This window comes from Heterodontus francisci, chromosome 1, assembly GCF_036365525.1.
Source record: "Heterodontus francisci isolate sHetFra1 chromosome 1, sHetFra1.hap1, whole genome shotgun sequence".
Classification (NCBI taxonomy): domain Eukaryota; kingdom Metazoa; phylum Chordata; class Chondrichthyes; order Heterodontiformes; family Heterodontidae; genus Heterodontus; species Heterodontus francisci.
Window position 1 is genome coordinate 240,711,891 of NC_090371.1, and position 11,690 is coordinate 240,723,580.

The window sequence follows — 11,690 nt, forward strand, 5'->3', positions numbered from 1 at the left end:
CGAAGCCAGAGACCAGAAGCAGCAGCGAGAGCGCTCTGTTCTGTTCTGTTCTGTGGACCTGCTTGACCAGCAAAAATTGAAGTGTGACATCACAGGAGAGCTGGTAAGTGATTGGTGGGTATTTCTTTCTTCCATTTGAGCAGCGGGAGCGCGAGCCAGGGGGCAGCCGGCAAGGTAAGTTGAGCTACAAAGTACTTACCTCGTGATTCGGTGGACGCGGACACGGGGACTGCTGGGTAAGTGAACTTATATATTCGGGCAGTTGCTAAACCCGAAACACTACATGTGTAGTGTCTCCCACCCATCCTCCTCCTCTAACCAAAAAAAAAGGACTCTTGTGTGGAGGGTTTGGTAAGGTAAGGTTTTCCTTTATTTTATTTTTTTTTTAAATCTCTTTTGTCAATTTAGAGCAGAGGGGATGGAAGCTAGGACAGTTGCATGCTCCTCTTGCAGGATGTGGGAGGTAAGGGTCACCACTTGTGTCCCTGCTGACTTCACCTGTGAGAAGTGCACCCAACTCCAGCTCCTCACAGACCGCGTTAGGGAACTGGAGCTGGATGAACTTTGGATCATTCAGGAGGCTGAGGGGGTGATAGAGAGCAGTTATAGGGAAGTAGTGACACCGAAGTTACAGGATAAAGGTAGCTGGGTGACAGTCAGGGAAGGGAAAGGGAATAGGTGCACAGTGCAGGGATCCCCTGTGGCCGTTCCCCTCAATAATAAGTATACCGTTTTGGATACGGTTGGGGGGGATGACCTACCAGGGGAAAGCCACAGCGGCCAGGTCTCAGGCACTGAGCCTGGCTCTGTGGCTCAGAAGGGAAGGGGGGAGAATAGGAGAGCGATAGTGATAGGAGATTCAATGGTTAGAGGAACAGACAGGAGATTCTGTGGTCGCGAACGAGACTCCCGGATGGTATGTTGCCTCCCGGGTGCCAGGGTCAGGGATGTCTCGGATCGAGTCTACAGGATTCTTAAGGGGGAGGGGGAGCAGCCAGAAGTCACTGTACCAATGACATAGCTAGAAAAGGGATGAGGACCTGAAAAGCGAATATAGGGAGTTAGGTTGGAAGCTAAAAGGCAGGACGAGCAGAGTAGTAATCTCAGGATTGATACCGGTGCCACGTGCTAGTGAGGCTAGAAACAGAGAGCGAGTGCAGCTGAACACGTGGCTACAGAGCTGGTGTAGGAGGGAGGGCTTCTTATATGTGGATCATTGGGATACCTTCTGGGGAAGGTGAGACCTGTACAAGAAGGACGGGTTGCATCTGAACTGGAGGGGCACCAATATCCTGGGCGGGAGGTTTGCTAGAGCTCTTCGGGAGAGTTGAAACTAGTTTGGCAGGGGGATGGGAACCGGAGCTACGGATCAGTGGATGGGGTAGCTGTTGAGCAGGCAGATACAGAGTGCAGAGAGTCTGCGAGGAAGGTTAGACAGTTGACAAGGCAAAGTTGCAGCCAGTATGATGGGTTGAAGTGTGTCTATTTTAACGCAAGAAGTGTCAGGAATAAGGGTGATGAACTTAGAGCATGGATCAGTACTTGGAGCTACGATGTTGTGGCCATTATGGAGACTTGGATATCACAGGGGCAGGAATGGATGTTGGATGTTCCGGGGTTTAGATGTTTCAAAAGGAATAGGGAGGGAGGTAAAAGAGGTGGGGGAGTGGCATTGCTAATCAGGGATAGTATCACAGCTGCAGAAAGGGAGGTCGTCGAGGAGGGTTTGTCTACTGAGTCAGTATGGGTGGAAGTCAGAAACAGGAAAGGAGCAGTCACTTTATTGGGAGTTTTCTATAGACCCCCCAATAGCAACAGAGACACGGAGGAACAGATTGGGAGGCAGATTTTGAAAAGGTGCAGAAGTAACAGGATTGCTGTCATGGGTGACTTCAACTTCTCTAATATTGATTGGAACCTCCTTAGTGCAAATAGTTTGGATGGAGCAGATTTTGTCAGGTGTGTCCAGGAAGGTTTCCTGACTCAATATGTAGATAGGCCGACTAGAGGGGAGGCTATGTTGGATTTGGTGCTTGGCAACGAATCAGGCCAGGTGGCAGATCTCTCGGTGGGAGAGCATTTCGGTGATAGTGATCACAACTCCCTGACCTTTACTATAGTCATGGAGAGGGATAGGAGCAGACGGGATGGGAAAATATTTAATTGAGGGAGGGGGAATTACAATGCTATTAGGCAGGAACTGGGGAGCATAAATTGGGAACAGATGTTTTCAGAGAAATGCACGACAGAAATGTGGAGGTTGTTTAGGGAGCACTTGCTGCGACTGCTGGATAGGTTTGTCCCGATGAGGCAAGGAAGGGATGGTAGGGTGAAGGAACCTTGGATGACAAGAGATGTGGAACAGCTAGTCAAGAGGAAGAAGGAAGCTGACTTAAGGTTGAGGAAGCAAGGATCAGACAGGGCTCTAGAGGGTTACAAGGTAGCCAGGAAGGAACTGAAGAATGGACTTAGGAGAGCTAGAAGGGGACATGAAAAAGTCTTGGCGGGTAGGATTAAGGAAAATCCCAAGGCGTTCTACATTTATGTGAGGAACAAGAGGATGGCCAGAGTGAGGGTAGGGCCGATCAGGGATAGTGGAGGGAACTTGTGCCTGGAGTCGGAGGAGGTAGGGGAGGTTCTTAATGAATACTTTGCTTCAGTATTCACTGGTGAGAGGGACCTTGTCGTTTGTGAGGACGGCGTGAAACAGGTTGATGTTAAGAAGGAGGATGTGCTGGAAATTTTGAAAGACATGAGGATAGATAAGTCCCCGGGGCCAGACGGGATATACCCAAGGTTATTATGGGAAGTGAGGGAAGAGATTGCCGCGCCTTTGGCGATGATCTTTGCGTCCTCACTGTCCACTGGAGTAGTACCAGATGATTGGAGGGTGGCAAATGTTATTTCCTTGTTCAAGAAAGGGAATAGGGATAACCCTGGGAATTACAGACCAGTCAGTCTTACGTCGGTGGTGGGCAAATTATTGGAGAGGATTCTGAGAGACAGGATTTATGATTATTTGGAAAAGCATAGTTTGATTAGAGATAGTCAGCATGGCTTTGTGAGGGGCAGGTCATGCCTCACAAGCCTTATTGAATTCTTTGAGGATGTGACAAAACACATTGATGAAGGAAGAGCAGTGCGGTTCCGAAGAAGGGTCACTGACCCGAAATGTTAACTCTGCTTCTCTTTCCACAGATGCTGCCAGACCTGCTGAGTGATTCCAGCATTTCTTGTTTTTGTTTCAGATTTCCAGCATCCGCAGTATTTTGCCTTTATATTAAGGAAGAGCAGTGGATGTGTATATGGATTTTAGCAAGGCGTTTGATAAGGTTCCCCATGGTAGGCTCATTCAGAAAGTAAGGAGGCATGGGATACCGGGAAATTTGGCTGTCTGGATACAGAATTGGCTGGCCCATAGAAGACAGAGGGTGGTAGTAGATGGAAAGTATTCAGCCTGGAGCTCGATGACCAGTGGTGTTCCGCAGGAATCTGTTCTGGGACCTCTGCTCTTTGTGATTTTTATAAATGACTTGGATGAGGAAGTGGAAGGCTGGGTTTGTAAGTTTGCCGATGACACAAAGGTTGCTGGAGTTGTGGATAGTGTGGAGGGCTGTTGTAGGTTGCAACGGGACATTGACAGGTTGCAGAGCTGGGCTGAGAAGTGGCAGATGGAGTTCAACCTGGAAAAGTGTGAAGTGATTCATTTTGGAAGGTCGAATTTGAATGCAGAATACAGGCTTAAAGACAGGATTCTTGGCAGTGTGGAGGAACAGAGGGATTTTGGGGTCCACGTCCATAGATCCCTCAAAGTTGCCACCCAAGTTGATAGGGTTGTTAAGAAGGCGTATGGGGTGTTGGCTTTCATTAACAGGGGAATTGAGTTTAAGAGCCGCGAGGTTATGCTGCAGTTCTATAAAGCCCTGGTTAGACCACACTTGGAATATTGTGTTCAGTTCTGGTCGCCTCATTATAGGAAGGATGTGGAAGCTTTAGAGAGGGTGCAGAGGAGATTTACCAGGATGCTGCCTGGACTGGAGGGCATGTCTTATGAAGAAAGGTTGAGGGAGCTGGGGCTTTTCTCATTGGAGCGAAGAAGGATGAGAGGTGACTTGATAGAGGTGTACAAGATGATGAGAGGCATAGATAGAGTGGATAGCCAGAGACTTTTTCCCAGGGCAGAAAGGGCTATCACCAGGGGGCATAATTTTAAGCTGATTGGAGGAAGGTTTAGGGGAGATGTCAGAGGTAGGTTCTCGACATAGAGAGTGGTGGGTGCGTGGAATGCACTGCCAGCGGTGGTAGTAGAAGCAGATACATTAGGGACATTTAAGCGAATCTTGGAAAGGTACATGGATGATAGTAGAATGAAGGGTATGTAGGTAGTTTGATCTTAGAGTAGGTTAAAGGGTCGGCACAACATCGTGGGCCGAAGGGCCTGTACTGTGCTGTACTGTTCTATGTTCTATGCCGGGGGTAATGGAAGAGCAGATCAGGGTGTCGCAAAGGGAACAGTCCCTTTGGAATGCTGACAGGGGAAGGGAAGGTGTGCTTGGTGGTGGCATGGTGCTGGAAATGTCACTTCTGACCTTATGATGGAGAGAAGGTTATTGATGATGCAGCTGAAAACGGTTGCACCAAGGACAGTACCCGAAGAAACTCCTGCGGCAATGGCCTAGGGCTGAGATGATTGGCCTCCAACAACCATCTTCCTTTGTGCTAGTATGACTCCAGCCTGTGTTTCATCAAGTGAAGAGTTTTCCCTTGATTCCCATTGACTTCAATTTTACTGAGGCTCCTTGATGCCACATTCTGTTAAATGTGGCCTAGATGTCAAGGTCAGTCACTCTCACCTCTGAAACTCAGCTCCTTTGTACATAACCAAGATTGTAATGAGTGGTTCTGGCGCAATCCAAGCTGAGCATTGGTGAGCAGATTATTTGTATTTAAGTTTCACTTGATAGCACTGTTGATGACACTTTCTGTCATTTTACTGATGATTGAGTGTAATTGGCCAGATTGGATTTGTCCTGCTTTTTGTGGACAGGACATACCTGGGAAATTCTCCACTTTGTTGGGTAGATGCCAATGTTGTAGCTGTACCGGAACAACTTGGTTCGAAGTACAGCTAATTCTGGATCACAAGTATTCACTACAGCAGGGATGTTGTCAGGCCCCGTGTCCTTCGCTGCATCCAGTGCAGTCAGCCATTTCTTGATATCATGTGGAGTGAATCAAATTGGTTGAAGACTGGTTTCTCTGATAGAAGAGACCGAGATGGATCATCCACTCAGCACTTCTGGCTGAAGATGTTTACAAGAGTCTTATCTTTTGCACTTACTTGCTGGCTCTGCTATCACTGAAGGTGGAGATGTAGATGTGTTGTAGCTTCAACAGGATGGTACCTCATTTTTCGGTACACCTGGTGCTGCTCCTGGCAGTTCTTCTACACTCCTCATTGATCCAGGTTTGGTTCCCTGGCTTGATGGTAATAGAGTGAGGGGTATGCTGGCCATGAGGCTACAGATTGTAATGGAATATAGCTACTGATGGCCCACAGCACCTAATTTTGAGCTCTATATTTATTTTGAATCTATCCCATTTAGCATGGTGGTAGTGCCACACAATACGCTGGTTTGAAGAAGGGATTTTGTCTCCACAAGGACTATGCAGTGATGACTATTACCAATTCTGTCATGAATAAATGCATCAGCGACAGGTAGATTGGTGAGGACATGGCAAAAGGGTTTTTCCCTTGTATTGTTTCTCTCACCATCTGCTGCAAGTCCAGTCTGGCGGTTATGTCCTTCAGGACTTGGCCAGCTCAATCCTTGCATCCGAGCTATCCTTGGCGCTGGACTTTGAAGACCCCTGCCCAGAGTATATTCTGTGTCCTTGCTACTCTCAGTGGTTCCTCCAAGAGCTGTTCAACATGCAGGAGTGCTGATTCATTGGCTGAGGGAGAGTGGTAAGTTGTAATCAGCAGGGGGTTTCCTTGCCTATTTGACCTGATACCATAATGCTTGTGTACATACTAATGAATGTTTTATTTTCCTTAGTACAATTAAACTGTGGCTTTATTTGTGTTTTCACTTGTGCGCTCAAGATTTTTTTTTAATTGTAACTTAATGGTTGCTTTTGTGTTTCTTGTACTTTGCTCCTCTGTTTCTTTTTCAGGTTGTGTTTTTCCTCTGCTGTTTGCTCCTCTCAATCATATTTGCCCTGGCAGCTACAATAATTGTACTTTGTGAAATTGATATCAGAGAACTTTATTTTCTTCATGATTCCTTGGTTGTTACACATCCTACATGCTTTTTACTTGTATTTGATTTTAGCAGATTGCTATCTCTACTAATATTGTAAAGATCATAAAGATATGTCTCCAGCTCCATTTGATGAAACAACTGGAATGGTGAAATAAATGTTTCTGGAGTGAGCCTGTGCTACAAGTAGCTGCATGTGACTACAAGAGACAGGAATTAAAATTTCATATTCTCCTATCATCTAGGCCCTGATATTCAAACTATTGTATGCTATTAATTATACACTAATACTGTCCATAGTTCTAAAGCAGTGATTTGTAAGATACAACCGTCAACATTATTACACATTATCATTGTCGCCTACATAACAACACTTTGGAAAATGAATTTATTGCATGGGAAATACTTTTGGACATTGCTGGGAAATGTGATAAGTTGTAATTTGTAAGAATATAGGCGTATGAAGGTATTTCAAAGGATTAGACATTGCAGGAGTTAAATGATCCTAATTTTTTTGACATCTGCAAAATTCACTGCTTTTGGACTCTCAGGATGACATACGATCACAAGTATCCTTGTTAATGCAAAAACTAATTGTTATTGTCAGAAGAAAGGAGAAAAATAGTGAGTCTTGGAACTGTCTACAGCCTTATCTCTTCTTACTGTGGGAATGCTTTTGTAATTTGTTGAAATATGTTTGATTGCAGTCTCCTTTTACTATTTTTTGGTATTGGGCTAGATTGCAGCTTAATATTAATCTTGCTAGTCTTTTATTACTTTAGTTTTACTACTCCCCTGTTAGAATTTACCATGAGAGCTCTTGTTGTCTTCAAAGTTCTGGGCGGGCATCACCAACTGCACACACAGAAAACAAGAACAGAAGAGCAGATAAGGGAGGCCCAAGGCCAGTGCCTGGACTCAGAACTTGCCAAGCCCATGACTGGGTAGAATGGGGGTATGGAAAATACATAATTGGCAGTTCTGTTTTTTGGGCTATATCCTAGGTGATTAGGCTATTCTCAGTGTAAAAGGGCCAAGGAGGAGACCAGACAAGTATACAAGCATATGCAAGTTGGAAGTGTGAGGAATGGGCCATGTTTTCTATCCAAAGATCAATGGAGCAATGTAATCTTCAATAGTTCTTTGTAAACTGCTGCTCAAATACTGTATGTAATAGACTGAACTAATTTAAATAATCATTACCAATATGGAATCAGCTTTGAACTATTGAAGACAGTCTATTACATTGGTGAGCCGAGCCAGGTGTTGGTGAATGGTTATTGATACATTTTGCTGTAAATGGGATCCTAGAACTGGTGTAGTTGGCTGCCTAGCTAGTTAAAGAAGGAAACATTTGGGGAGTGTAGGATGTTGTGACCTACCAGTAGTATTGTAAGAACATAAGAAAAGAGCAGGAGGAGACCATTTGGTTCCCTGAGCCTATTCCGCCATTCAATAAGATCATGGTTGATCTGATTGTGGCTCAACTCCACTGCTTACCTCCCATAACCCTTTACTCCCTTGTAGATCAAAAATCTCTCAAACTCAGTCTTGAATGTATTCAATGACCCAGCCTCCACTACCCTCTGGGGTAGATATTCCAAAGATTAATGATACTCTGAGAGACAAAATTCCTCATCTCCATCTTAAAAGGGAGACCCCTTATTTTGAAACTGTGCCCTGTAGTTCGAGATTCCCCCACAAAGGGAAACATTCTCTCAGCATCTACTCTGCTAAGCCCCCTCAAAATCTTATATGTTGCAATAAGATCACTTTTTATTCTTCTAAATTCCAATGAGTATATGCCCAACCTTTCATCATATGACAGTTCCTTCATCCCAGGAATCAACCGGGTGAACGTTCTCTGAACTTCCTCCAATGCAAGTATACCCTTCCTTAAAAAAGACCAAAACTGTACACAGTACTTTTTTTTTAATTCATTCATGGGATGTGGGCGTCACTGGCCAGGCCAGCATTTGTTGCTCATCCCTAATTGCCCTTGAGAAGGTGGTGGTGAGCTGCCTTCTTGAACCGCTGGAGTCCATGTGAGGTAGGTACACCCACAGTGCTGTTAGAAAAGGAGTTCCAGGGGGAGGCAGTGGCGTACTGGTATTGTCACTGGACTAGTAACCCAGAAACCCAGATATTGCTCTGGGGATATGGGTTCGAATCCCACCATTGTCGATTGTTGTAAAAACGAATCTGGTTCACTTTAGGGAACGAAATCTGCTGTCCTTGTCTGGCCTACATGTGACTCCAAAGCCACAGCAATGTGGTTGACTCTTACATGCCCTCGAAATGGCCTAACAAGCCACTCAGTTCAAGAGCAATTAGGGATGGGCAATAAATGCTGGCCTGACCTGTGACGCCCACATCCCATGAATAAATTTTAAAAAATTTTGACCCAGCGACAATGAAGGAACGGCGATATAGTTCCAAGTCAGGATGGTGTGTGACTTGAAGGGGAACTTGCAGGTGGTGATGTTCCCATGCATCTGCTGCTCTTGTCCTTCGAGGTGGTAGAGGTCGCGGGTTTGGAAGGTGCTGTCTAAGGAGCCTTGGTGTGTTGCTGCATTGCATCTTGTAGATGGTACACACTGCTGCCACAGTGCGCCGGTGGTGGAGGGAGTGAATGTTTGTGGATGGGGTGCCAATCAAGCGGGCTGCTTTGTTCTGGATGGTGTCAAGCTTCATGAGTGTTGTTGGAGCTGCACCCATCCAGGCAAGTGGAGAATATTCCATCACACTCCTAACTTGTGCCTTGTAGATGGTGGACAGGTGTTGGGGAGTCAGGAGGTGAGTTACTCGCCGCAGGATTCCTAGCCTCTGACCTGCTCATGTAGCCACGGTATTTATATAGCTACTCCAGTTCAGTTTCTGGTCAATGGTAGCCCCTAGGATGTTGATAGTAGGAGATTCAGCGATGGTAATGCCATTGAATGTCAAGAGGAGATAATTAGATTCCCTCTTGTTGGAGATGGTCATTGCCTGGCACTTGTGTGGCGCAAATGTTACTTGCCACTTATTAGCCCAAGCCTGGATATTGTCCAGGTCTTGCTGCATTTCTACACGGCCTGCTTCAGTATTTGAGGAGTCGCAAATGGTGCTGAACATTGTGCAATCATCAGCGAACATCCCCACTTCTAACCTTATGATTGAAGGAAGGTCATTGATGAAGCAGCTGAAGATGGTTGGGCCTTGGACACTACCCTGAGGAACTCTTACAGTGATGTCCTGGAGCTCAGATGATTGACCGCTAACAACCACAGCCATCCTCCTTTGCACTAGGTATGACTACAACCAGCAGAGAGTTTTCCCCCTGATTCCCATTGACTCCAGTTTTGCCAGGGCTCCTTGATGCCATACTCGGTCAAATGCTGCCTTGACGTCAAGGGCAGTCAATCTCACCTCACCTCTTGAGTTCAGCTCTTTTGACCATGTTTGAACCAAGGCTGTAATGAGGTCAGGAACTGAGTGGCCCTGGCGGAACCCAAACTGAGCACCACTGAGCAGGTTATTGCTGAGCAAGTGCTGCTTGATGGCACTGTTGATGACACCTTCCATCACTTTACTGACGATTGAGAGTAGACTGATGGGGTGGTAATTGGCCGGGTTGGACATGTCCTGCTTTTTGTGTACAGGACATACCTGGGCAATTTTCAACATTGCCGGGTAGATGCCAGTGTTGTAGCTATACTGGAACAGCTTGGCTAGGGGCGCGGCAAGTTCTGGAGCACAGGTCTTCAGTACTATTGCCGGAATATTGTCAGGACCCATAGCCTTTGCAGTATCCAGTGCCTTCAGTCGTTTCTTGATATCATGCGGAGTGAATCGAATTGGCTGAAGTTTGGCATCTGTAATGCAGGGGACTTCAGGAGGGGGCTGAGATGGATCATCATCTCGGCCCTTTTGACTGAAGATTGTTGCAAAGGCTTCTGCCTTATCTTTCGCACTGATGTGCTGGGCTCCCCCATCATTGAGCATGGGGATATTTGTGGAGCCACCTCCTCCAGTTAGTTGTTTAATTGTCCACCACCATTCACGGCTGGATGTGGTAGGACTGCAGAGCTTCGATCTGCTCCGTTGGTTATGGGATCGCTTAGCTCTGTCTATTGCGTGCTGCTTATGCAGTTTGGCATGCAAGTAGTCCTGAGTTGTTGCTTCACCAGGTTGACACCTTATTTTGAGGTATGAAATACTCTCCACTTGCCTGGATGGGTGCAGCTCCAACAGCACTCAAGAAGCTTGACACCATCCAGGACAAAGCAGCCAGCTTGATTGGTACCCCATCCACAAACATTCAGTCCCTCCACCACCGATGCACAGTGGCAGCAGTGTGTACCATCTACAAGATGCACTGCAGCAACGCACCAAGGCTCCTTAGACAGCACCTTCCAAACCTGCGACCTCTACCAACTTGAAGCACAAGGGCAGTAAATGCATGGGAACACCACCAACTGCAAGTTCCTCTCCAAGTCACACACCATCCTGATTTGGAACTATATTGCCATTCCTTCACTGTTGCTGGGTCAAAATCCTGGAACTCTCTTCCGAACAGCACTGTGTGTATACCTACCTCACATGGACTGCAGCGGTTCAAGAAGGCAGCTCATCACCACCTTCTCAAGGGCAATTAGGAATAGGCAATAAATGCTGGCCTAGCCAACGACACCCAAATCCCATGAATGAATAAAAAAACCTGTTGTTAAATTGCAGGAAACTTGCATTCTCCATGTAGGGTGGGAGGGGAGAGGTAGCTATGCTGAGTGTTTTGGCGAGGTTTCACAGTGCAAAAGATTAAGGAAATGGAAATAAATTACTGATGCCCTAATTTCCTGGATCTTTTTCTTTGAAACCTGGCATGTTTTAGTTTTAGGAAAATCTGGACATTTAAGACCAGTGCACAAATTAACTGCCATGTTTCTTACATTGCAATAGCGACTACACATCAGAAGTACTTCATTGGCTGTAAAGTGCTTTGAAACGTCTGATGGCCGTGAAAAATGCTAAACAACTTCAAGCCTTTCTTTAGCAATTGCTGACACTCCCAACCTCCAAATGGAAGCCCTGGAAGTGCGCCATCTGTAGCTACCAATGAGCGGCGAGATTAAATGTCAATACAGGCACCTGAAGCCAATGGTATGCGGCGTTAGAAGACGCCTAAAATCACCCTAGAAACGGAATTAGCGCGGCCTGGGGTGGATTTGTTCAGAAATCGTGGTTTACAGGAGGCTGTTTCTTGTCTCAGTTTGATGCCCAGCCGTTTCGGGCATGAGTTTTCCGTGCGTCGCTTGGTCCCTGACACTGTTTTAAACAGCCCTCGTTCTTTGATCCTCCCAATTCGGGCATCTTTCAGAACAAGAAATCGAGGCGGCCATGGAGTTAAATTTAAATCGCGTCGACTACCTGCAGGTGGGAGACTTGGCT

At 46.2% G+C, this 11,690-nt stretch overlaps 1 protein-coding gene across 2 annotated transcripts in view; it reads left to right on the top strand.

Annotated features, from left to right (window-relative positions):
• The first annotated feature begins 11,443 nt into the window (after nucleotides 1-11,443).
• bbs7 (Bardet-Biedl syndrome 7) overlaps nucleotides 11,444-11,690 on the top strand; it is a 119,908-nt gene continuing 119,661 nt past the window's right edge. For both annotated transcript variants that reach the window (XM_068042284.1, XM_068042290.1), the window contains exon 1: nucleotides 11,444-11,675. In XM_068042284.1, coding sequence (XP_067898385.1) covers nucleotides 11,640-11,675 — 36 coding nt within the window. In that variant the 5' untranslated portion in view covers nucleotides 11,444-11,639. The remainder of the gene's footprint in view (nucleotides 11,676-11,690) is intronic.